Here is a 27,413-nt window from a genome sequence, read left to right on the forward strand (position 1 = left end):
CTTCACGTCTCAACATGTCCGTGCGTCGCCGTCTAGTGCGACTCATCCCGAGCCGTTCCTTCTTGCCCTCGACTCCGTGGGTATAAAAGCAGCTGCCCCGGACGCCCAAGAGGGACTTCGATTTCTTCCTTCGAGTAACGTGGTCGCCCTGACCGGCTGCTCTTTTACGATGCCAGAATAAACAAGTTGTTCTGTTGCCAGTCGACTCATCCTTTGCCGGGACCTTCGGTTGTTTCCAGCTGTGCCCCAGGCCGCCAGGCCAACGCTACCCTTGGGGCTTGCAACCCATTTGCTACAGAATGCACAACACTATACAAGAACTTATAGATGCACATCGCTACACACAGTACCTTCGTCTGGCTGGCACGGAAACCGGACGATATATACTGGATTCTCTGGGAATTCGCATACCGGCCCACACGACAGACTTCATCTCTCTCCCTCGCGCCATACTCACCGCACTTATCCTGAAACCCCTTCCTAAGAATGTCCACCCTGAATACAATCAATCCGGCCGCGTCGCGCGAGCCAAAGCTCTTCATAAAGAATATGGCACTTCAGAGGATGTGCGCTGGGTGGACGCCGCATGTGGTCCAGACCGTTCAGTAGCTGTGGCTTACCATCCAGCAGCCCCCCCATTTACCCATTTCATAGACCCCCCTTGTACCCCGGAAGAAGCAGAGGAAGCAGCTATAGCAATAGCCATTGCCCAAACCAATGCGGCTTATATACTTAGCGATTCCAAAACTGCCGTTCTTAACATCGCCCGCGGACGCGTCCATCCCCCCGCGTGGCAGATATTGAGAATGTGCACCCTAAATCCCGATAGGCGTATTGAGCTCGTGTGGGTGCCGGCTCACTCTGGCAATCCCGGAAATGAGGCCGCCGATAACATAGCCCGAGGACTTATTTGCCGGGCAAATGGCGACCCCAGCCGGGATTTCTCGAGGGAGCGGGCACACACGTTTTCAGAATTAACTCAACAAGCACGCCTTGCCCGTCGACTCTATCCCCCTCCCCACCCCCGCCTATCCCACTCCCAACAAATCCTCTGGAGGCGACTCCAGACCCGAACTCTTCCTACCCCTCAGCGTCTCTCCTACTTCCGCCATGTTTCCCCAGAGTGCACTCTCTGCGGAGCTCCGCACGCCACCCTGGACCACATCCTCTTCGGCTGCCCTGCCGATCCTCTCCCGCAGGGACAGCCCGCCATCGGTACATGGGAGGAATGGGAGGCCCTCCTTGTGTCGCAGGACCCGGACACGCAACTTCGCTGTGTGAACCGGGGTGCCAGTGCCATGGCCCTACGTGGCCTGGAGACATCCGCGTAATGTGCGGGCTGTGCGGTGGCCCTGAGACCTTGCACGGTCCAAACTCGCTAGCTTAATAAAGTTTTCCATCCATCCATCCACTACGGCACCTCTTTCTTCCTTTCTTCTTTCATTCCCTCCTTCATGCCTTCCATTACGGCGCGGTTTAAGTGTCCAACGATATATGAGAGAGATACTGCACGACTTACTCCCCCCCTCCAAAAAACAAAAACAATTATTCATTTTTTTCAGTGGTGCAGCGGTGAAGGGATGGGCCACTGCCCTCCGACGGCTGGTGCTGCCACCGGTGGGTCCTGTGCGACCCATGTTGCGCTTCGCGAGCAACCTCTCGCGATCAGTCGTTAATTATTTCTCATTTGTCAGGGTGTACAAGTGAAATGCGCTTCGATGCTGCATTTCGATGGAGGTTAAACGCTAAGGCGCCCTCTGTGCCATATCAGTGGATGTTAAAGATCCCCAAGTGGCCGGAATTATTCGTTGAAAATTATTACGGATTCATATACGACGCCACCTCTTTCTCTCTTGTTTCATTCACTAAAACCTTCCTGCCTTCCCCATAAGGCGCGGTTTTGGTGTCCACAGCAATGTGAGAGAATTACTGCGCCACTTCCTTTCCTCAAAAACGAATTTTCAATTTCAGGGAAGAAGAGGACGACGAACCATGTCAAGTGGATGACAACGTGGCTCTCTCCACTTAAATCATTCACATTTAAAAAGTTTCGTGTTTTCAGGGTAGATCGCGTTAATGGCAGGGGTGGTGGGTTAATAACTATGATCTCTACGAAAATATGTCACCGGGCATCAATCGCGCAGACAGTTATGCGACCTGACTGTGAGTTGTTGGCGGTTGAAATCTCCCTTCCACAGTGCGCCAAGGTCACTATTGCTAACGTCTACTTCCCAATCGGTGTTCACAGGACAGACTGTTTGGATACCATGCTGAGCGGCGCAAACAGCACAGTCATCGCAGGAGATTTTAATTCGCACCACAGTGTCTGGGATAGTCGCTCTGACTCCTGCGGCCAGCTTCTGTGGTCCTGGATGTCAATGAATGCAGTGCGCTGCTGTAATTCAGGGGCAGTAACCTTTATGCGAGGAGGATCCCGTTCAATCATAGATTTAACATTAGCATCTCGTGGGGTTGGCGTATCTGCATGGTCAACTGAAGACTCAGGTACATCTAGTGACCGCTTTCCAATAACCTTTTCTATTATATCCTCGCCTATCAGAAAAGGTGGTGCAACCATGAAATTTGTAAACCACATTATGTACAAAAAATTGATATCTGCCTCACTCCCCTCCATAGTTAACTCAGGTCGAGCACAAAGAGTTCAGCGGACAGATGCTGCTGAGAGCTCTGTATTCTCGGTGTGCACTACTGCTCCTGCCAGACAGCCGTCTCCTTGGTGGACGGAGGAGTGTGAGAAAGCTTATCGTCGTAGAAAAGCAGCCTGGAAAAGCCTTTCTTATAATCAGAGCCCAGCTAATTGGATAAATTATAAGTTCTTCTCTGCATGTTTCAAAAGAACTGTTAAAAAGGCAGAGGAGGATTATAATCAAAATTTAAACACGTATCTCTCAAAACCCCAGAATAAGAAGGCTCTCTATAGATTCATGGCTCAGAATAACAGCTCACCGGCCTCCAATCGCATAAGGTCAATGATAATGTCTTCGCAGGAGGCTAAGCAAAACCTTGAACGCATCGCGCAGGGGCTGGCCTTACGTTTCCAGATACAGAAACCAGAACCTTTGCACACTCTCACCCCCAGCTCGGACTATCCTGAGGTCGACGCGTCGGAGCTCCTGCAAATTGTTTCCTCGCTGCACTCTGCTGCTCCGGGATCTGAAGGGATTACTGTGGGCATGTTAAAGATTTTAGCGCACGACTTTCCAACTCACCTTCTAGATATTGTAAATGCGTCATTGGAAACCTCTTGGATTCCTCACAGTTGGAAAATTGCGAAAATATTTTTACTTTTAAAAAATGCAGACAATGGATTTCAATTAGACAATATTCGGCCGATTGCTTTAACCTCAAATTTAGCAAAGCTAATAGAAAGAGTAGTACACAGTCGCCTCAGAAAACATGTTCATCATATTAACGGCCTCAGCCCCGCACAGATTGGCTTTCGTCGCGGTTGTTCCATATAGTCCGCGCATGTGGATCTCGAGAGCCGAATACGACTCTCAATGCGCCAGAGAGAAGTTTCGGCCTTGGTGACGCTTGACGTTGCGAAGGCCTATGACAGCGTGGAGCACACAGTCATCTAACAAGCTTGCTCAACTAAAACCACCGCATTACCTCTACGCCTGGATTTGTGAATTTCTAAAAGATAGATTTTTCTTCTGTACAGACGGATCTTTTTGTTCTAATACCTATGGTCAATCAAGAGGTGTGCCGCAAGGCTCTGTTCTTTCTCCGCTGCTTTTCAACATATTAGTTCGGGACATCCCCATTCATCCTAACGTTACAGTTTATGTATACGCAGGTGATATAGCTTTTTTCGCATCAGCAAAGGATATTCATGTGCTCTACGGGTATTTGCAGGCATATATGAATGCTCTTGAAGTCTGGTTGGACCAAATCAATTTATCACTTAATGTCAGCAAATGTGGCGTGCTGGTATTTCCACCCGACGCTCCTATGTACATCTCGCTACCCTACCGCTCCACTCCAATTCCGCAGGTGGAGTCGGTTAAATACCTAGGTGTTACTTATGACCAAAATTTGGACTGGCGACACCATATTAAGAATAATGTTATTAAAGGGGAACGTGCACTGGGCCGTTTGACCCGAGTTGGCAATAAAAAGTTTGGCATGCGTCGTGACACGCTACTGTTGCTCTATAAGGCTTATATGAGACCGATTCTGGAATTTGGTTGCCCCTTGTTCTCTGGTAGCGCGAACTACAAGCTGCAGCCATTAGCCTTACTGGAAAGACGTGCCCTACGGCTATGCCTCGGGCTCCCAAAATCAGCTTCCAACGCTGTCCTTTATCTGGAAGCGCGTATCCCCAACCTCTATTCCCGCTTCCAACTTCTAACAGTGCGTACTTTCCTCAAGTCTTTTGACCCGGCCCCAGGCGTTAGTGTTCCAATTTTTGTATCCCAACCACACCTTTTTTTGACTAATCACTGGCCACGTTATCAGCTTCCGCAAGTTAGGTTCACGCAGAATCTGTTAGCTCCGCTTCAGGTTGATCTGATCTCCTTGCAACGAGTTGCTGACACGCAGGCTGATCCCGTCTTCTATTACGACTTTATTTTCCCGTCCCATGCGAAGCATATGCCCGCACATACCCTAAATGGTCTTCTTTCTGAACACCTACAGAATTTTCCACATCATACTGTTCTCTCCACTGATGCCTCCGGCAGCTGTGAGAAGGCGGCGATTGGCATATATTCGCAGGATCTAGATTGGAGCTACTCCGTTCGTATCCCTGATTATACTCCTATATTCTTCGCAGAGTTTTTGGCCATTGGTTTGGCTCTTCTCAAAATTCCCAGACATGTCGCACGGGTTCTTATTCTCACAGACTGCCTTTCAGTTATTGTCTCTCTCCAAAATTCGGAAAAATCTTTCTTGACTCGTTCACTTAGGTTTTTTGTTCCGAGCACAGTGCGCGAGATCCGTTTGGTCTGGGTACCTGGGCATTCAGGCGTCTATTTTAACGAGGTGGCTGATTTATTGGCAAGGTCAGCTCTCAGCGCACCTGTAATATATCCCGTCCCTCACCTCATTCTGTTAGCAGCTTCACGTTTCCAGCGGTTACAACATATTTCAGCCACTTTGAGTGATCCGTTGCTGAATACCGTGGACTTTCAACACCTAAAGTACCCATGGAATATCCGGTGGTGTAAGTCAAGGCTTTGTGAAGTGTCCATGACGCTCCTGCGCTGTAGAATCCCTCACTTAAACTTGTACTTATGCAGGTGCGGGTTCGCTGCGACAAACCTTTGTGTATCATGTGGGCAAGTTGAATCAATCGATCATTTTCTCCTCTCTTGCCGGCGGTTCGCGGTTCAGAGAAAGCAATATCTGGAGGTTCCTCTTTCGAGACTAGGACTGCCTCTGTCTCTTACAGTTCTTCTATCGTTCGGTGCGAGTGCCAAGGGATTCCCGTTAAGCAGTGTATGCGGCTACCTTCACGATTACATAAGTGCAACTAATCGATTATCCTGTTAGCTATACATACACAAAATTCTTTCGCATGTCCAAAAAGGCTAGATTGATTCTATTCCGGATGACTCATACCTCTTGAATTCATTTTATTTTTTCCCAATTTTTTTTTTATCTTGATTCAGTCTTCTGACGTTTCCTTCCCCGCGCAAATGCTTCATTGGCATTCTACCCTATACCTTGGCCAATCCCCCCACGTGGGTATGTGCCATATTACTTGAGGAGAAGAAGAAGAAGAAGAAGAAGAAGCGCGTTCTCTGCCGTTGCGATTTCGATCCCATGCCGGCTCGCAATTCGTCGATTCCTCCGGTCAACACGCGGTTTGCAAGACCCCTCGAGCATCCAAGGTAAGCTGGAAAGGACTCTAAATGCTGAACGGACTTCAGGGTGGTAGTAAACGCCCGGTTTAATTTGTAACACGTTTGGCGAAGATATGAGATCTTAGGCTTACAATATGGGAATGTATGTTATTGACTGAATGGTTAATGACTGAAATGTTAATTACTGAAAAGTATGAATAATAGCTGAATGACTGAGCTGTTTATTTCTGTTTATTAGCTGTTTAGTCAAATGACGTCCGACGGGGAATTTGGTTGGTAAGGAAGGGGCAGGTAGGGACCTATTTATAGACGAGGGGACGGCTTGGGTCGTCGAGCCACGCTATACGCTGCTTTGCTGATGCCACTTGGCATATTTGCCAATATCTTACAAGATGAGGGTCACTCCGGCTCTGGTCAATGCACGAAATTCCTCGCCATCGGTTAGAAAACCATGCTTGGCGACGAGTTTGCCGCGTCCCTTGCGGAACCCTGAACAATGCCAAACTAGGTGATATAGGTCCGCACGGGACACAAAGCCGATGTACGGGCACTTCATGACGTCTACATTGCCCCCATGATGCCAGCGAGGGCAGGTAAGCCATTTAAGGGTGATGTTTGGTGTGTAGGCGGCATTGGCAATGACCTTATTAAACAAGATCTGCTCATGCCGTATGAGAGCAGCTGGGGTGGCAAGGTAACCTGGTGATGTAACGGCTTTAAGTCGAGCATGGCTTCTCTGTTGGGCACGCTATAGTCTGCACATTAGGACAGCCAAGTTGTTGGACATATCAGCAGGGTCGTCGGTAACGGCGGGGTGTGCTAGCAGAGGAAGGAACGAGATCCTATCCCGAGCAGCGTTATGAGCGGACTGGTTCCCGTCGTCATCGCCCGTGTGTTTAGGGATCCACGCAAGGCGGAGGCGCACGTTGCCTGTTAAGAGGGCTCTGATTATAGAAGTAATCTGCTGCCCTATTGGGTGCGCCAAGAATGGTTTGTGGAGCTCATACACTGCCTCATGTGAATCAGATAGTGTTCGGATACTGCGTGACATCTAAGGTTGTAGCCGTGGATCACAGGCCAGAACGTTTTCCACCTGTAGGAGAGCGCCGTATATAGCGAGCAGTTTCCCTTCCTGTATGCACCCATCGGGTACACAAATTGTACGGCAGAAATTGTAGTTGAGACTGTCACGGCTGCGCCATGCCACTGATATGGCGCCGTCTTTCAGGGATGCATCTACGTATATGTCCTCCTCATCTTGTCCATTATCAGCAGCTGTATCTCGAGCTAGGTGGACCTTTACTGCCGTGTGTGCTCTGGGTGGAGAAGTACGTGGACGAGGTGTGAACGAATCCAGGGTGGTGAGGATGTCTGCTGCGTCGATTATCCATTGGCACCACGGATAGCCGTCATTGGCCCCCAGCGACATTATTGTGTTCGGACTAGTTATTACGGCCTAAGCTTTTTTTGATCTTGAGTGGCGTCGACCGAAGTTGTCCGCAAAACTGTCCGCACGAACTCTCAGTCGTTAGTTCCATGGTTATTAAAACAAAATGTAAAAGTTCATTAAGCAACAGTTGATAAGCAACATATATGCCGGGAGAGTAGTGATAGTAAACAGATAGTAAAAAAGTAATATTGATAATGGTAGCTACTGATAGTTACAGTTAGTGTGAGTGATAGTTGGTGTAGTGATGGTGAGGATATTCATGACAGGGATATCGATGGGTTAAAAGAATGAATATAAAGAAAAATTCCACGAATTAAAACCTACAACAAATGAAAATTAACTAAAATAAAACAATGAAATAAAAATAATTAAAATTGAAGAAGAAAAATAAAAAATGAAACTGTAGATAAATAGAATAAAAGAAAAGAATTCAATTAAAATGTATGGAGAAAGAAAGGGAACGGAAATGCGGATCTTAAGCAGACTTATGTGCTATTCTGTAATTTTTGATTGCATACTAGTAACCCTGGGACGTACCCTGGCACGTTTTCGTGCCGTCATGCGTGACGTCATGCATGACGTCAGTCAGGTCTGACCAATCAGAATGAACGTACCCGCCGCGATGATCGCGTTTCGATGGAGGCGAAGCACAGAAGGCACCTGTGTGCTGTGCGATATCAGCTCAATGTTAAAGATCTCCAGGTGGTCTAAATAATTCCGGCACCCTTCACTAAATACTCCGACTGACCACCACTGTAGCTTTGTGGTTATGGCGCTCGGCTGTTGACCCAAAAGTCGCGGGTTCGATACCGACCGGGGCGGTCATGTTGCGATGGAGGCGAAATTCTAGAGGCCGATGTACTGTGCGATGTCAGTGCCCGTTAAAGAACCCCAGGAGGTGGAAATTTCCGGAGCCCTTCTCTACGGCGTCCCTCATAGCCTGAGTCGCTTTGGGACGTTAAACACCCATAAAACCATAAACACTCCGACTGGCATCTGCAGTTCGCAACACCCCAGTTGCCGCTGGAGTTCGCATGACCGCGGTGATGAATGTCTGGTTATTTTTTTTTTTGTCTTCCACTTGTTCTCTCGCTTCCAAGCTGAAATGGATGACATGGAACACCCCCACTCTTTGCTGTGCATGTGGTCACATATGCACCGTACTCTGCCCATGATATGCATATGGCGATGCTTGTAAAGAGAGAGTCTGTCTTTGTTGATACTCGGGTTATCTTGGAGCTACATTAATAACAAGGTGGCAAGTTCAATGCGGAGGCAAAAGTGACGCACAAAAACCTGCAATGGAAGGCCGCAACCAACCCTATGCATTGAGAAAATACTGGACGGGCGGTCGTACTGTCACCTAGTGGTGACGGCAGTTCGGCGAGCAGAAAGACAGCGAAAAAGGCTTCTGAAGGAAATAGTTTAAGGCAGACCTGAGCCCACAAAGAACTCAATGACTCGGCGGCGGCGTAGCAACATGCGTGCTGGGAGGTCGCCGAACGGAATGCCTGCCGCTCTCGGCGTCACTCAATTTAATACCGACAACCATCTTCCGAGATACGGCGAGCAAAGTACCACAACACTCTGGAGCAACATAAGATCGGTTCTCTCCGAGCGCGATCAATCGAGGTAAATCTGGTAGCGTCTTGCATCACAAACGCGGCGCTAAAACCGTGTGCCGGCAGATTTGATTAATGAACAAGCAAACATCAAAAAATATTTTCGTCAATACAATGTGGTGACAAAAATCTACGTTAGCAGTATTTGTTATACACCTCGCTTTTACATTTCTCACCTTCCTATTGCGTCTTTGAGTGCGATTTCGCCGCCGACTTGCGCTGCACTGCTGCTACGTTGGCTTGTGGTGTATGGAAGATTCTGGAGGGTGCCAAAGGTGTGACATAATGCCGTCATCAAAAGTTCTTGTTTTGCGCTGTTTATGTGATCTTTCCAGTACCACAGGAGGCCTGGTGTTTGGCTCACGGCCTGACCCATAATGGTTCACCAGGCCGCAGCCGTCGTGTGGCGCACCCTGGTGATTCAGTGCATCAAACGCCGCTACGTGAGCTCACTGCTGGAGCTGCTGAGTGTCGTGGTGCTCGCCATCGCCTTTCTGTCCTCCAACTTCGGCAGCCGTCCGGGCTTGAAGGAGATCTACCTGAACGAGATGGCGTTGCGCGCGCCCGATGAAACGAGGCAGAGACCCATCTATTACGCACCCAACACAGAGTACACCGAACTGCTTATGAACGCCTCGTTTGGAGATAGAGGTAAGGCTAGGGGGTGTTTCGTATCACGCTTTGAGTCAAAATGTCAAATCTGCACTTAAACACAAATAATGGAGCTGCTCGGTAATAAAGAAAAGTAGGTTGTCTTTCTAAGGAGAATGATGTAACTTTTCTTAAACAACATGTTGAAGAACTCCGTCGAATAAAGGGCGAGAAACCACAAAGTTTTCGTCTGATTGGCAGAAAATTCCTAAACTTTTACGCGGCTGTCGTGAAGACAGGAGCAGTCACTTTATCACAATGGGTTTTCGTCATATCAACGTGGTCCTAAGTCCTTGGTTCAAATACCCTTGTTGTTGGAAAAAAGGAAAGTATCCATTGTGCGTTACCCTCTCTTCCCAACCCATTTCAGTGAAACTATTTGCTTCCGCGCACGTAACTTTAAATGTCTGCTTCAGTTTAACAGTTGACTTCTGCTGGCCTCATAGAGATATATGAGGACAAACAATATGCAGCTGCAAGCACAAAATCGTAAAATAGGGGGTGAGGACAAATCTGTGAATTTCCCTTTTGATGAAATCTCACTGCCAGCGCTTCCGTACATTTGTTGACGACTGTGGAGCGGTAAAATAAACTTTTGCTGAGAAATCTGAAGTTACAGTTGTAATCTTTTCCGGAATAGATGTTCTGGTTTTCCGCGTTGCAGATCTGCAGGGCTTCCTGAAGGAGGAGGAGCTCCTGGACAAGTGCGAGAGCACGGGCGTCGACCTGTGCGTGTACTTCTCGCAGAGCGGCCGCGGTGGTGACGGCAATGCGACGCTCTCATACAAGCTGCACTTCTTCGAGAGCGAGCCGCCGCCGAAGGACGCCTTCGGAGTCGACTTCCGCTATCCCAAGGAGTTCTACTACGAGCAGGAGTACGAGAAACCGCAGTTCGGTGAGCGGCGGAAGCCATCGGTATGGTTTCGGTTCCTTATACTGGACGGCATTACGCTCGCTATTGAATGTTCTTCAGAGTCAGCTACATAACCGCTGGCAGCAATCGCAACGCGTGAGTTGCATCGGCAAGCCCACGAAAGTGACTTCTGCCCTGAAACCATAAATTAACTTCTCAGCGAATTAAAAGTGTGAGCTCTACTCTAGTGCGCTCCCCTCTAGAGGCCGCGTATGCTGGTGAAGTGCCGCGGTAGATTTCGGTTATTAAATATGTGTAGAGCCCTTGGTTTTCGGATGTTAATTTTTTTACATTCAGGGGGTAAAATAGGGTTATTCAGCAAAAATTCTCGTCATTCGTCCTTTTAAAGATCACAAAGTTTATTTTAAACGGTAAAGAGCCTTAGCGCAAGACGTCGTTAGTGTGGATAGCGCTTGATACATGATACCGAATAAATTCCTGCCATTACCCGTATTTTGTCTTCTCGTTTCTAAAAGTCAATTTTCGAACGTATCCTCAAATTAATCCACGTCATGAATGACAAGCGTTAAAATATATCTGTGATCATCAGTTGAACGAACACTCTCCTTTAATGAGCGCAACATATCTGCTAATTATCGTACGGTGTCTTCAGCTTTGTTCAGCAAAACGTATCTTCTTTGTGCTCTTTCATTTGTACCTACATCTTAACCATAAGCACATTTGGTTGCCCTTGTGTTTGCTCCACAAAGGTCATTTTCGGGGAGAGAAAGGGTTCAACGCCATTTTTTAGTGTTTGTTTGTGTGTTTGTGGCGTTTTGACGTCCCAAAGTGACTCAGGATAGGAAGGATTTTTTAGTCCGACCTGGGGTTCCCTTGCAGTATGACTCCTCGAGCAATTACTGACATTTATTACCGCACAACACGCATAATAGCCTAATGATAAGTGAAATGTGTCGCCGAACTCAGACAGTCGTCGCTGTTATTGTTCTTAAGGAACACCAATCCAACACTGTACGATTGTTCGTGATTCGTATAGCGTCAGCATTATACATGTGTAACCCTAAATCTGGTTTAGTCTTTCAGTGCGGCGCTGCATGCTGACCCACCGAAATCCTCGGCAGCGAGGAACGAAGTATTATGGGCCAGTAACACCATAAGCCTTTGTAGCAGGAACTCCTTAACTTGTGTTTTCTATTCGTTGGGCAGTATTTTAACTGCCACCAACATTAAAATGCTTGGATATAAATTAACAGCGCATAATTGGCTATCTAAGGACGGTTGCGCTTGCACACGTGCGCTGGCTGAGTTTCCTCGCTAGGAATGGCCATCGCACTTAATGTTATAATCTGCACCTGGCCGCAACATTAATTTAGCTAACCGCATCTTTTCGTGTGTTCTGCAAACGGCGCGTACCGCGTTAGTAATGTCGACACATATGCACATGCATTCGCACCTCCTCGCGCAGAAAATAAATACCAGGGACATTTAGCGTAGGGCTACCGCAACTGTCACCGCTTGCGGTGTACCGCACGCTTCCACTGCGCATGCGCAGATAGTCCCGATGCGGCAAGTCTGACCGCAATTACCGGGCACATGGCGCCATGTATAGCGCCCTAGGGCGACCTACCTGCACATGCCATGTGCACTGACTGCGCTATACACGGTACTCATGTGCACGGTAAGCGGAGAGGTGGCGGTTTGAGCTATGCTGAAAGTCTTTGCCGTTCGGCGCGCTAGTACATTTGCAGAGGTCAACTTTTTCTAAGAACAGGCTATGATTCGCGGAACGCAAAGAGCCGATGATGGCACAAAAGAGCCGAGGTTGCAATCGTGATCACAATCGCAGTCGAGGAGGCTGTGCGAGATGCTCGACGCTGGAAAACTCATATTCGTTCTGTCACCACATTGCTGACTATATGCGTGACAATTTGTAAATATCTTCGAAGCTTTCCGGTTACCTCTGTAATTTTACTCCCGACAACAAGTCCTTGAGGATTGCACGCTACCTGTTTTGTTATTTGTAGTATCCAATGCTTTCAGGTAATCAAGTATGTTTCAATAGGTTTCAGGTAATCTCCAATTTCACGCTCTTGATGTTGCATTGGTGCAGTATAGTAACTAATCAATACGAAACAGCGAACACAGCTCTACACATTTCAGCATCTCGCCGCCGCGGTGGCTCAGTGTTTACGGCGCTTGGCTGCTGACCCGAAAGTAGCGGGCTCGATGCCGGCCGCGGCGGCCGGATTTCCATGGAGGCGAAATTCTAGAGGCCCGTGTACTGTGCAATGTTAGTGCACGTTAAAGAACCCCAGGTGGCCCAAATTTTCGGAGACCTTCACTACGACGTCTCTCGTAGCCTCAGTCGCTTTGGAACGTTGAACCCCTATAAACCGAACCAAACATTTTAGCATTTGGTAGCCGGCATTAACTTTTTCGCTTCGCGTCGTCGCATGACAACCATATATCGCCTCAACTGATTTGCTACAGAGCACGTATTTCATTTCTAGCCACAGGGGGAAGAAACGATACTGAAGTGTTCTTTCCGTCGCAGGTGCTGCCTTTCAAGCCCAGCGTCAGATCAACACTGCCCACCTTAACTTACGAGACAATAGCGGCGAAGATGCAAATGTAAGCTCTGTCTTTCGCATCTCTGCAGGATCTCCGGTTAGCGAAAGTGTTATTGAGGATGGGATTCTGTGCAATTGAAGAAGTCGAAAGTTGAGGGAGTGAATGTGCAAGGAGCGAAAAGAAAGCTCTAGTTGTTTTCTGTGTTCAGAATGACGCACAAAACTTTTAAAAACAAACAACCATTTGGATTCTATCAAGGAGCGATACGCAATTCATAATTTAGCTATTTTCGCTCATGCTGTTTTAGTATCGGTTTCAAAACCAAACGGCTGCTGTGACCTAAAATACGTCTTCAGGTCACGTGAGGCAAACAAAAAGAACAGTATGGTCAATGCTTCCTTCGTTTAAATTCACGCCAACTCTTATGAAACCCTGCCTTAGTATAGGAAAGCCGAGAAATGCCGAAGCAGCGAATATATCGCAGTTATTGCATGCATCTCGTAATCTCCTATGGTCCCCGACGTCACAGCAGTCGTTCAGTTATTGAAACCAGAAGTACACGAGGAAAACATCATTTCTCAAATTATTCAGCTGGCGCAGCTGAATTGCACGTCGTGACTCATGTATGTTGTCCAGCGCATCGCTGCAAAGAAAATTTCAGGGGCCACTTAACCTCAACCGTATGTCGCAGGGGGTTCTAGATGGTGTCAAACGATTCATCGTGTAGCGCTGCACACGTTAATGAAATTATTAACCGTTATAACGAAGAAATATACTGGATATAGCGAAGTTGGCCGTAATTCGCAATAGTAGTGCAAAATTCATGATGGTAGTTAGCGCTGCTTGGATCTTAGAAGGGTTGTTTCGGGAAAGGAAACGTCCGCGTACGTTTGGATTTGGCATGGAGAAAGGAAAGCTCAGGAGAGGCCCTCGCTGTCCGAGTTGCTAGCAAAAAAGTGTGCCTGAAGTCACCCGATTTCCCTAGGACTACTGGGAGTCTTTGGCCTACGGCGCAGCCAATGGTAACGCTGGGCGCAGCGGCGTCGTCCGCTACATTGTCTGCTGCGCATGCGCAAGCGCGCCGAGAGAACGGCCAAGTGTGGGGAGGAGCACACCGATGTAAGCACTTAAACCTCCCGTAGCTAACGCTCTGAAGTCGAACACTGAGGCAGCGTTGGAAGAGAATTTTTTCACTCGCAACGCTGCCGCTACCGCGGACGACACCGACGCAGCCAGAAATTTGCTGTCAACTTCTTTAATAAGGTAGACGTGCTCAGGATTGCACGAGAGAAATGCGTATTCTAAGGAAAGTGTGATTAGAGTTTGAACGCATGTGCTCTGCATGTAATCACAAAGGTTAAGGCTCCACCATGTAATGAAATTGCATGTGTTTATAGGAGCTTATTGGACTTTGCCCCTCTTTGTTGCATTCCAGATCACCACAAGGCGCATTCCGATGCCGCGGTTCCCGGCGAACATCGAACACTACCGTGTTGGCTTGTTCTGGTTCTTGGTCGTCAGCTTCCTGTATCCGACTGTCAAGCAGATATGCAGGATTTGCAGTGAAAGGACCAGCGGTCTCATGGTATAATTTGCTTCTGTAGAACGGCGACAAATCATCCATGTGTCATTTTAAGCGACATTTCAGTTAAATATATGTCAGCAACTGCTGCGCCAGACTTGCAGTCCCGGGTGGTAGGCCCTCGAGGATGATATGTACAGCAGACGTCTCAAGCTCTCAAGGCACATCAGGCCGTCAGTGCAGCCAGCCTTGAGTCGACTATAATCTCTAGTGTTGACCGCGCTAAACACACGAGGCATCAGTCGATCTGTAGCAGTGCTCCCTGAAGGCATAAAAATTTATCCTCTTTTTCTGCCTAGCTGTCGGTAACTTCTGGCCGAAGTGCAAGGCAGGGTCATCCTCGCTATCGCCAGCTTTCTGATTCACCTGAATAACATTCTTTGCGGCCAAAGGAACGCTAGAATTTTTCGACTGAAGTGTTAGTTCGACCACGTCTTTTATCACAGGAAAAGCTCCTATAGAGCCATAGCTGGAAAACTAGTAGCGCAGTGCATAGTATAGCCGCAGTACTAATACCGAGCTGGTCCCGGGGCGACTGAAGGGTGTCATGGCTGGCTACCTGGCCCTACGGGGCTCGGATAGGAGCTTTCATACATGTGGTGAGGGCTCCTTGTCACCGGGGGTATCCGTTGCTAAACCGTCGTCGTCGCTTCAATTGGCGCAGTTGTTGCAATGCGCGTCTTGTTCTTTCAATTTTTCTTCTCACTTCTCTTTAACTCTCCTACTGTCTCCACGTGGGAGCGATTGTGGCTCAGCTTGAGCCACTGAGCAGGCCCGTGTAATTTCCTTTTCGTCCTTCCTTGAGTCGCAACTTCAACAACCACAGCTGGTACCAATGCTGCTTCTTCTAAACTTCACCGACCGGTCCCTCACGACCTCGCAGGAGTACCAGCGGCTTATGGGGCTGACGGACGGCGCTTTCTGGGCGGGGCACTTCGCGTGCGGATTCAGCTTCTGCCTGGTGCACAGCGCCGTGTGCGTCTACTTCGGCACTCTGACGCGACAGCCGGTCACAGGCGTCGCCTTCCTGGACAGCACGGACGCATCCCTGCTCTATGCGGTCATGCTCGTGCACAGTGCACTCCAAATGCTGACCGCCATGCTCATCGCCTGCGCCTGTCCTTCCGGTTAGAATCGAATTACATCTTTATTTTCTTCACACCTGCGATAGGAAGGCGGAAGCAGGAGAAAAAACCTTCCTTAAGCCTCCTTGACGGGACAGTAGCCCCGCGTTAAAAAGCTCTCACACAGTAACACAGAAGGCGAATGCGGCCGGAACATGACAAACATCAATTCATGTTGATGTCGTTTCACGGAGAACTGTCTCAGTGGGTTCCGCTCTACACTAGCAGTTCGCTCGAATGTTCTTATGCGTCTGTCGCTAATGGAACTGCAGTGTGGGGAATTTCAGGTCCTCCTCATTTCGCAGACATACAACTCTATTCTTTAGCATGACTCAGCGTTCATGCGACGGGTCCCAGTTTCTCAAGAGGCTGAACAGACGGGATGGCCGTGCGAGTGATGCTCATATTCCCGTACGTGGGTGCGCGCATTTTACCTTCGGAAGATAGCCGCCGCCGAGGTGGCTCAAGTTTTTATGGTGTTCGGCTGTTGACCCGAGAGACACAGGTTCTGTCCCGGCGGTGGCGGTCGCATTTCGATGGATGCGAAATTCTAGAGCCCCGTGTACTGTGCGATGTCAGCGCACGTTAAAGAACCGCATGTGCTGAAAATTATTCGGAGGCCACTACGGCGTCCTTCATAGCCTGAGTCGCTTTGGAACGTTAAACTAAATAAAACGACACCAAACCTTCGTAACAATTGAACGCCATAATATCAATAGGGAAAATTGTTTCAAATTCAAGAATTATATGTCTCTGAGCCCAAGCTTCATCATAGTATTGTGTCCAACGGAAGAAACCTAGACATCTGGGTTTTCTGTTACGTTTATTAACTACTATTATGGCAGAAGAGCAGGTGGCCAACTTGAGACCCTTGATCTCGTCATCTTATGTCACCACAACCTCCCCATGGTAGCAGTTGGCGACCTGCTCACTGTGACCGGCGGTAGTTTAATGACTGATTGCGAGAACTAGCTCGCGGGAAGAGCTTCACCACTGCGCTAGGTGTTCTATGGGGACTATCCGCAATCCGCATATATGGGCATGTAGGTAGAACCTCGGCGACAGAAAAGGAGTACTTGCCCGAGAAGGATCTCCAACACAATGGTATTATGGAAGGAAAAATTGGCTGTGGTTTAGCTCTGGTTAAACCTGGCGTGACGCGACAGCTACAGGTGGCCGAGTGGAACTCGCTCAGTCGAAATGCGAACTCACACTTTCGCCGCTCCGTTTCTTCTTCTTCTTCTTCTCCTCAAGTAATATGGCACATACCCACGTGGGGGGGATTGGCCAAGGTATAGAGTAGAATGCCAATGAAGCATTTGCGCGGGGAAGGAAACGTCAGAAGACTGAATCAAGATAAAAAAAAATTGGAAAAATAAAATGAATTCAAGAGGTATGAGTCATCCGGAATAGAATCAATCTAGCCTTTTTTGGACATGCGAAAGAATTTTGTATATCGATTATCTTGTTAGCTCCGTTTCGCTGAGCGTTCTTCTTCTTCTTCTTCTTCTTCTTCTTCTTCTTCTTCTTCTTCTTCTTCTTCTTCTTCTTCTACTTCGTCTTCTTCTTCTTCTTCTTCTTCTTCTACTTCGTCTTCTTCTTCTTCACCCCAGGTATATGGCACATACCCACGCGGGTGGATTGGCCAAGGTGTAGTTGAATAAACAAAGAAGTTTCCATGGAAGATGATGACAAAAATGTAGCACCAATCGTGAATTTTGAAAAATCAATGAATAAAGACAAGAGAACAATATTGACAGTTAAATAACAGACAGCATTTTGGTGAAAAAGAAGAGCTCGTAGAACTTTAAAAGAATTAGCATATCAACCTACCAGTTGCAATTATGTAATCGTGGAGAAACCCACAAATAGAACCCAATGCAAATCCCTTGGCGTTCGCACCAAACGATAATAATACTGGCAAAGAAAAAGGGAGCCCTAACCTGGAGAGAGGGACCTCCAGGTAAATCTTTCTCTGAAGTGCTGGGCGTTCTTCCTTCACCTTCATCTTCGTCCCTGGACGTGGATTCACTATCGGCGGCTAGGCGCGCTGCGCCGCCGACACCGGCTCCGCACCACGTGACAAACCACACGTCCAGCCACGGCGCCGCCACGGAGCTCAAGGGGTGCCACGGAGCTCAAGGAGTGCCACGCAGCTCAATGGGTGCCACGTTGAAGGCTCGAAATTCTAGCGTAATGTAGCTATCGCTACAAAAATTGTAGGTGTAACGTTAAGAGGCCGGAAGCGGGCAGAGTGGGTGAGGGAACGAACGCGTGTTAATGACGTCTATAGTCGAAATCAAGAGGAAGAAATGAGCTTGGGCAGGGCATGTAATGCGAAGGCAAGATAACCGCTGGTCCTTAGGGGTAACGGACTGGATACCGAAAGAAGGCAAGCGTAGCAAGGGCCGGCAGAAGGTTAGGTGGGCGGATGAGATTCGGAAGTTTGTAGGCATATGGTGGGTGCAGCTGGCAAATGACAGGCTTAAGTGGAGAGACCCGGGAGAGACCTTTGCCCTGCAGTGGGTGTAGTCAGGTTGATGATTATGATGATGATGATGGTGAAAGAAAACACTGTCTGTACCTGCCAAATAATACGCAAAGGGGATTGCAGGTCGCTTGAGGGTGTCATTAACGCTATCGCCTCATACTCTTAAGGCTGAGCTTAAGTGTCCCCTTTACTTTTTTTTTAAGCAGTGCGGCTTCTATAGGCTAGAGTCCCTGGTAGCTACCATTAGCCTCAAGCCAGTTCTCGTCTTTCACTTTAGTGGTGGCCACAGACGCTTGAGCAAAGCGCAATTTTGGCTTAATCTATGGTACTTTAGCGCGGAAAAACGGGACAGCATGTGACAACACGCACAGCACGATTTCTTCGACGCTTCACTGCCGAGCGTTTTCGCTCGATAAACTCGGTTAACTAGATCTATAACCTGACGCCTTCTCTCCATCTAGCCAAGACGTTAAAGTTCTAGTCCCGGCTTCTTACCAAATATTGCGAGCTTGCTGAAGAATGCGTCAGGAGTAGCGCTATTTCGCGGGGTCACGACCGTGTTTATTCACAAACCTGTAAGTGGAAGACGTGCGTCGAATATTCAGCCCGCCTCAACGCTTTCTTAACAACCGCGCCTCCGCAGTGTGGCCTGCACTGCTGTGCGCCGTCTTCGTGTGTCTGCTGCTTCCATCTTTGGCCTTCCTCTCGTTGACCGGCTACGGCTCGCTGGCGGAGTTCGTGTTCCAGGACAGGGCCGTGATCCTGCTCTCGTCGCTGCTGCCCAGCATGGCCACCTACAACGTGCTCACCATACTGGGCATCCAGAACGATTTCGACGGTGCGCAACCCAGGCTATCATGCGAAATAGGAAAGCAGCCGTACACCTTAAGTCCTGTTTGCCAGTGGGAGGAAAAATGGCAGTAAAAAAACTTCTACACTTGCTTACTTCAACATAGGTGGGCAGACGAGAGCTCATTGCATATGACGTTACTTTATAACTCCCTAGGTAAAAAACACCTCATGTAATTTGTGGAGGTCGTGGGTGCCGATCCCACGGAGCACACATGGTTATCTTTTCTTCGTGTTTCTCTGAAGGTATTTCTTGTGTTACACGATTAATTTCCATGTCTTCGACAAGCAAAGAAATATACACCAACATTCGCCTATGCTTTCTTTGCTTCCTAAATTCTGTTTCCTCTCATATGCATAACCGGCGGAGCCCTTCGTCTCCCCTGTACTTGGAGAGCTGTTTCCCGCCCCCAAAATGAAACATCGAACCTATTACTACCCCTCCTTACCCAACACGGCTCCGACAAGTTGGGAGAGTAGGTGTGAAAACGTTGCTGGAGCGCCAGACTGGGCCGGAGAAATTTCTCCTTTTCGTTCTTGCCATAAGCGAGCGAAGTAGTCATCTTACATTGACTAAGTTTGCTACAGGAAGAGATATAAAAGAGCGTGTAAGGTTTTAGTGTGTTTTTTTAGGAATAAAAATCCTGGCGACAAACAAATGCCTTGGACACGCGTGATATTTAAAGAAAAAGACTAAAGTATTTGACCTGTCGTATTCTGAGCGCACTGTCAGTGAAGTCATGTGAGGCTAATGCGCTTAATATAGTGACATTGTGTATTTCTTTTGTGAAAAATAAGGTGCGCTCGGGCGCATGAGTCCACGAAAAATTGAGGGTAGCGTGCAACCCGTTCTCAAGAATATCAAGAACGTGAAGTGAAAACAGTGTCTTGACGCATCCCGTAAGAAGATGTGTTATTGTGGAGTGTTTTGCTGCCTACCTCATCTTGGGATATATGTCAACGCTGAGCTTACTGATCACGTGCTCGAATCTCCACCAGCTAACCCAACTCCAAAGGGCCGGCAACACGCCCATCGTACTCACCTGCCGGCGTGCCATCGCCGTGCTCTATGGCTCATGTCATAAATACCAAAACATTGGTTTGCGGTGGCCGAGTGCCTGTAAAGACCCTAAACGATCTGTTTAAAGCAGTGTTCTCTTGTCTAAAAATATGGCACGTACAGTAGAACATCCCTTTCCTGTATGTGAAATCATTGCAAGTCATTTTTGCCGTGTCCGTAATTTACTCCAGGGAGTGCTGGGTGGAAAAACATCGCCGATCTCGCCCTGGGCGTTTACGCGGTGACCATCGCCGACATCTGGATGATGAACTTCCTGACGGTGGTAGCCATGCTGGCGCTCATCTTCTACCTGTCCAACGTGCTGCCCTGGAATTCGCCGATCCCCCTGCATCCACTGTACTTTCTGAGGGTGCGCCCACCGCTGCCTCTTGGATATACGGGGAATTGCCGCTCGTCTTACGGCGTACAGTGTCCTTCTGGACTGGGAACATCTATTTTGACTCTGTGATAGAACACGTGTTCAAGCGGTCGATGCTGAAAGGTTCGATCTGTAACTTGTGCATATAATGCATATATTTAGATTAGTTTAAGTAGGTGCTATTTCCTCTCTGCATTACGCCTTTTTTTTGTTTCACTTTAGAATTAAGAGACACGCTTGCTATGAAGTCCGATACATGTTGTAGTGATAAGTTCATTAAAGTGAAATTATTTTGGATACAGTTACATGTTTGACAGGGTTTTGTGAAACTTCCATCGCGGTTGAAAACTCAAGCTAACTTGATAGCAGGAAAGCTCACAGCAAGACTCAATTACATTGTGTTAGAAATGCGGTAGCATTACAGCCTACTGATACATTTAGCGGAAGTGACGTAACATCCAGTCTGGCAATTTCACTTTCATATGGTTTAATGTGGTTTAAAAGTATGGCCGGTCAGCATGTACGCTCGTGCAGCTAATGTGTGCGCGCTGCAGCTTGTCGTGATGTCACCAGTCAAAACCATGTGTCCAAATCCACCAATGTGAAAACATTGGTCGATTGAGTTAAAACTGCTGTCGGCACACGCTACCCCACTGCCTAAAGTAAATACTGATCAAATTTTCATTTCGGCAACATGGCATAAAGCAATAAAATTCCAATAAGGAATGTGCCAGCAGGGAGACACGACCTCGCCAATGCTATTCATCGCCTGTTTTCTAGAGGTGTTCCGAGGCCTGAATTGGCAGCAGTTGCGAACAAAAGTTGATGGAGAATACCTAAGCAATTTGGGATTTGCTGATGACATTGACTTGCTAAGTCACTCGGGAGATTAATTGCAAAGCATGATCAATGGGCCATACAGGCAGAGCAGAACGGTATAGACATTAAAATTAACATGCAGAAAACCAAAGTAATGTTCAACACTCTAGCAAGGGAACAGCAGTTCACAATTCGCAGTGAGCGCCTGGAAGTGGTAAAGGTCTACTTAGGGCAGGTAGGGACAGCTGATCCGGATCATGAGAGGGAAATAACTAGAAGGATAAGAATGGGGTGGAGCGCACATGGCAGCTTCTCTCAGACCATGAATAGGAGTTTACCAATATCCCTCAACAGAAAAGTGTACAAGAGCTATATCTTACCGGTACTCACCTACGGGGCGGAAACGTGGAGGCTAGCGAAAAGGATTGAGCTTAAGGTAGGGACAACGCAGCGAGCTATGGAAAGAAAAATGATAGGTGTAACGTTATGAGACCGGAAGCGCACAGAGTGGGTGAGAGAACAAACGCATGTTAATGACATCCTAGTTGAAATCGAGAGCAAGAAATGGGCTTGGGCAGGGCATGTAATGCGAAGGCAAGCTAACCGGTGGTCTTAAAGGGTCACGGAGTGGATCCAGTAGAAGACAAACGTAGCAGGGTGCGGCAGAAAGTTAGATTACGAGATTTGGGGGGTATTGTGGCCGCAGTTGGCACAGGACATGGTTTTTTTTTCAAGCGATGTTTATGGCCTCAAGGCATAAAGGTTATGCAATGAGAGATGAGTAAGATGCTTAAATAAACGAAAAAAAGGTGGGCTGATCGAATGAAGTCAAGTAGTGAACAATAATATGGACCCTGTGTCCAGGCAATATAGGAATCCAGGGTTAATTGGAGAGAAATGAGAGGGGCCTTTGCCCTGCAGTGGGCGTAGTCACGCTGAGGATGATGGTGGCAACAAGGTAATCACTGACGCTTTCAGGAAAACAAATCCCGGGTAGACTCGACGTGTTGTGAAACAGCGCTACTACAATGAAGATATTCGCATCCTCGCAGTACAATAATAATCTAAAAAGCAATATGCGTGATCTGCCTCAATCCGGAATTGGCATAAGAGGCTGAATTAGGAAATTAATTAAAGCATCTTCGGTAAATGCAGCGTTTACAGTTGTGCCTGCGCAAAGCATTCACCTGGCCATATATAAGCCATCCTCAAAATATGTGTATTGTAGCTATTCTGGCGTTTTTTGTAGAAGTTTTTTATTTAATGGAACACCCTGTACTTTCTTAAAAAATATCCCTTCCTGCATTAGAGGCGTAGAATACAAAACACCGCTAATAAACTTTTCCCTGGAATGCAAAAATAAAAGAGTTGAGTTAATGAAAAAACCGCGCCAAACAGAAAAGACCGTATCCGCATGAAGTTTTCTTTTTTCCTTGCCTCTTCCTGCCCATTATTTTATCATTTACGTAGACTCATATCGGTCTCATATGTTTTCTTTTCGCAGCCTTCGTACTGGCAAGCAAATCCGACAGTTCGGGTGCCACCCTACATTCCATTGGACTACTCCGACAAGCGCTTCGAGCCGGCGCCCTGGCTTCTACGGCCCGTTGTGCACATCGAGAACGTGACCATGGTAAACCAGTGTGCATGTGCGGGATATTCGACAGAGCTTTAAGCCACTTTTATTACCTTCTCTAATGGCGAGCTTTCGAGACTTAACACTCTGCCGTGCAAATCAGGTGTGCAGGCTACAAGTACGCATGCAGCCATTGCTTTGACAGATGTCGAACGAACAAAACGACAGCAACCTGCCGAGTGAAACAACAGGAAACAAGTCCTAGGATACAATACATTTCCTCCGAATCAAGTTTGCCCGGCTAGCTGTACCAACAAGTCACAAGCTCTAAAGTCTGGTGTTTTTCAGGGGATAGCTAATCAGGTCGGTAAAACCCAGATCTTGCTCGCCCACAGGTCACTCGAAGCACTGCATTACAGACGACCGAAAGGTAAATTATTCGCAAGCGAAGACTTCTCATGTGCACTTTCACGCCTGCAATATAAAGATGTGAAAAAAGAGCAAACGCTTCGCACGTTCAAAGCTACCCAAAAAAGGAATGTTTTGTGTGGGCGTAGTACGTATCAAGAATTCTTCGCAAAACCCATCACATCGACAAAAGCAGTCGAGAGTCATGATGAAATGAAGCAGCAAAGATAACGCCATTTATCTGCTCTTATATTTTTGCCGACCGCATCCTAATACGAGAGCACGGCCAGATGGGACCAAAAGAACACAACATACACACCCCAATTTCCGGCGTCCGAAAATTCTATCGATACACTGCACCAAAGACGCTAAGGAAAGCATTCCAACTGTTTATCAGATGCAGCAATAAAATGTATTTAATCGTGTCAGTAAGAGTATGGAAAAGTGAAATCTTGAGTTCAAGACAGTTTCTAGTTAGTGACAGCTGGGAAAATCTTAAACGTTTTCTAAATCCTTCATATAGTTTAGGGACACTGTGTATGGTAACGACTGCTTGTAAACATCTACGAAGGACACCTTGCGCTTGCGTTCCTCAGGTGTACGGAAGCACACACGCTCTCCGGAGGGTCAGCCTGCAGGCGTACGAACAGGAAGCCATGGCTGTGGTGGGCCGCAACGGTGCCGGGAAGACGACGCTCATAAACATAGTGGCGGGTGAGCGCATGGCTTGGGTGTGGTTTGTTTTCATCGCTGCATCTCGTGTACAGGCACGGTGCACGACGACAGACTCCTTTGCGAGTAAGCCGTGAATATGCGGCGTCCTCGCCAAAAGTAAGCAGGTTGCACGTTTCGCTTCGCAGACGTATAGTGCAGCTATACATCTCCTCCTCACACTCTAAATCTCTGTTAGGTATTATAAGAACACTTGTTCTCGCCTTCCGACCCTAATTAAAAAGCTCTTGATGCAATGACCTCATATAGCTTTTTCTTACAAATGTCTATCCGTTATCATTCAAATGTCATTCAATTATGATAGTATCATACAAAATGCATGATATTTGAACGATAAAGCCAGTATGAGGTTATTGCATCAGTTTTTTCACTAGGAAAAGCCTTCAGATTTTTCGGAAGCCTTATGGGCTTCGCTCTACCACAAGGAACCTAAACTGCACAGCCTGGTTGCTGTAGGCGAGGACGGTACAGATTGGAAAAACTTGCAGCGGTGCACGCGGTGCTTTGACGGGAAGAATACGCCGACAATCAGTGGTGACAGTGACTGCATTAGTCCCTCTACCTAGGCAACCATGTGTGCACAAGTGGCAATTAAGAAGTCCCAGTGCACGGAGATTATCGTGCGCGTTAAAGGATCTGAGGAGGCCGGAAAATATCCGGAGTCCTGCATCGCGCCTTGCCTGACATCCTAATAAAAACTCTGCGCTTAAAAATGCACAATTGACTCTTGAGGTCAATACAGAAATGTGTTTGCAATTGCAAAAGTTCACAAAGTTGCATACTTAAAATAATTGCGGCTAGCTTCAATGGTTGAGCTACGCAGTGGTCGATGATGAGGCCCATGTTTCCAAGAGATTCAATCGGGTGGACGTCCTTGTCGCTAGCCGCTGATGAGCAGGAGCCGTATGCGAGTTGGCTGCAGCCTTGGACGAGTACCCAATAGTTGCTCAGCGTCGCCTCCGCGGTTGCAGGCGGCAGAAGGGAGGAACCGGCTTCAGCGGCCGCAATGTCCACTAGGGCCTGACTATAGCAGTCTGTGCAACTCACGCTGGGGCTAACTTATGCGGGGAGGTGGGATCCACGCGATTGCACTGGGGGACGCCTTCAGCGCCAGAAATATGCCTTCTGAGACAGGAACGTGTCCTACTGGAAGGGGAAACAGTCCTGTCCCGTTCCAGTAATGATGACGACCTTAATGATGACCTTCACTAAGGGTGGACATTGCGCGTCGGGCCCCCACAACGCGAACAGGGTCCGGAACTGTGTCCACTAAGCCGCACACGTCGTCAACAACCCCCAGAAAACTGCCTTGCTCTCAAGCGTTCACACACAACAGGGCTTCTTTGAATGACGTACAAACTGATTGCCATGCTATAATACATAATTGCGTCACTGGAAAATACAGCAGAAAGCGCAGTAGCCGTGTACCGAATAAACTGCGGAAAGCTACCACATTACCTTATGGTGGTGGTGGTGGTAAAAACATTTATTAATTATAGAGAGAGGTGTTGGGGTCCGTGACCGGAAGGGTCACTTATGGCCGCAGCTGTACAGATCGTGGTAAGTATATATTTGGATCGCTGCGCTGAAGGTTATCTTGAATGGCTAAATAAAGGATATGAATTAAAATATGTTAACGTTCCATGTAAAAGTCTTTAGCCATTCTAAGTACCAGTTAGTGATGCAATCTAGGCCTGCCTGAGGGAACGAGATCGCTTTATATATTCTAGCACGCGGCGCCAACTATAATTTTATGTGCCACGCCAGACAGCAGAAAGCCTTAGATCAGGAACCCAACTCTTCAGTTCAGACGCAGAGAGTAGACTGTCCGTGACCTTTGTGCTATAGAAAGAGTCCACGAATTCAGTTTTGCTAATTCGTTTATAGTATTTAGCGTCCTAAAGCGACTCAGGCTATGAGAGACGCCCTATTGAAGGGCTCCGGAAATTTCGACCGCCTGGGGTTCTTTAACGTGCACTGACCTCGCACAGTACATGAGCCTCTAGAATTTTGCCTCCATCGAAACGCGACCGCGGCGGCCGGGATCGAACCCGAATCTTCCGGGTCAGCAGCCGTAACCGCTGCACCACCGCGGCGGCTCTAATTCAGTTTTGCGTTACCTCTATAAAGACCATATGGCAAAGTTCTCTAGCACTATGGCCAACTTCCTGTGCAACTGATGCATCTGTGCACTAGGCGCTTTGCCGGAGCTGAATTCAGCCCCCGACTTGGAGCAACAACATGTCGCCATATTGAACACTGCACGCTTGTTCTGAGTAACCAGAAGCCTGAAGAAAACACTGAGCCTGGTTGTCACAAAAATGAAACAGAATAAGCTGGACGTTTAGAAGTGCAAATCACATTTGCCCATAACACACAAGCTAAACACTCAAATTGCTGTTCCTTTTGCTACATGTGTGTTTTTTAAGATGGAATAGTACGAGATTGCGTAGATACGAAATATTCATTTTTTCCTGTGCAATCGTAGGTCGTGTCGTCGAATGAGAAAAGGTCAGAGAACCTCAGTTAGCGCCTCTAAAGCTATCTAACAGCAGTCCTATTTTTTAAGGAAAAGGGCTGTATCTCCCCATAGCTGCATGCATAGTGGCCTATGTATTCTCGCATTCCACGTTTCCCCGGCAGGCCTGGTGAAGCCTACTGTGGGCAGTGTGTTCGTGCGTGGCTACGACATGGTGAAATACACGAGGCTTGCTCGCGGCTCCGTCAGCTTCTGCCCGCAGCGCGACCTCCTCTTTCCCGACTTGACAGTCTGGGAGCACTTGCTCTTCTTCGGCGCGGTAAGTTGCAGATGAACATCGCTGCCTTCTTCATCAACCCCATCATTTTTATTTTGATCTGAATACTAAAAAATTACAGAAAGCTTTTATACCCAACAGCCAAAGGCTAGTGACAGGACAGACAGAATAGTAGAATACAGGCAATAAATAGAAAGGGCAGAAGCCATGACAATCCGCAAAATTCAAGAAAAACAATTCGCGAGTTTCTTGTAGGAGCAACTAAATGTTAGAAAATTGTGCAGCAGAGAGAAGAAGAAATATATCAAATAAAAATATACATTTTTTTCTTTTCAAGTAAAGCATAGAAAACATCAATATCACAATAAAATTTTCTTTGGCGTCTGAAAAGAATCATAGAATGCTTCCTTCCTTTTGAATGGTGCTAAAAAGCAAACTATATTCTGCACTGCTTTGGGAACACGTTCTCATGTGTGACATTGTCGCTGTACACAGATGCTGGCACAAATGAGGGGTCAATATTGAACAGAACTGTTCGAACTTAACAAGGGCCCTATACTTTTCACATTATTTCAACACAAATCATCGCTTATTCTGTGTTCCATATAGACGAGTGGTGGTTCCTTACGGAACGAAGT

The 27,413-nt window shown here is 47.5% G+C and overlaps 1 protein-coding gene across 1 annotated transcript in view; it reads left to right on the plus strand.

Moving 5' to 3' along the window:
• The first annotated feature begins 9,280 nt into the window (after positions 1-9,280).
• LOC144123919 (phospholipid-transporting ATPase ABCA3-like) overlaps positions 9,281-27,413 on the plus strand; it is a 57,852-nt gene continuing 39,719 nt past the window's right edge. Inside the window, exons 1-10 of the mRNA XM_077656632.1 lie at positions 9,281-9,554; positions 10,219-10,449; positions 12,983-13,059; positions 14,435-14,584; positions 15,465-15,708; positions 18,840-19,034; positions 20,297-20,475; positions 22,808-22,936; positions 23,884-24,001; positions 26,663-26,817. Of these exons, the coding sequence (XP_077512758.1) occupies positions 9,281-9,554; positions 10,219-10,449; positions 12,983-13,059; positions 14,435-14,584; positions 15,465-15,708; positions 18,840-19,034; positions 20,297-20,475; positions 22,808-22,936; positions 23,884-24,001; positions 26,663-26,817 (1,752 nt within the window). The remainder of the gene's footprint in view (positions 9,555-10,218; positions 10,450-12,982; positions 13,060-14,434; positions 14,585-15,464; positions 15,709-18,839; positions 19,035-20,296; positions 20,476-22,807; positions 22,937-23,883; positions 24,002-26,662; positions 26,818-27,413) is intronic.

This window comes from Amblyomma americanum, chromosome 3, assembly GCF_052857255.1.
Source record: "Amblyomma americanum isolate KBUSLIRL-KWMA chromosome 3, ASM5285725v1, whole genome shotgun sequence".
In the NCBI taxonomy this organism is placed as follows: domain Eukaryota; kingdom Metazoa; phylum Arthropoda; class Arachnida; order Ixodida; family Ixodidae; genus Amblyomma; species Amblyomma americanum.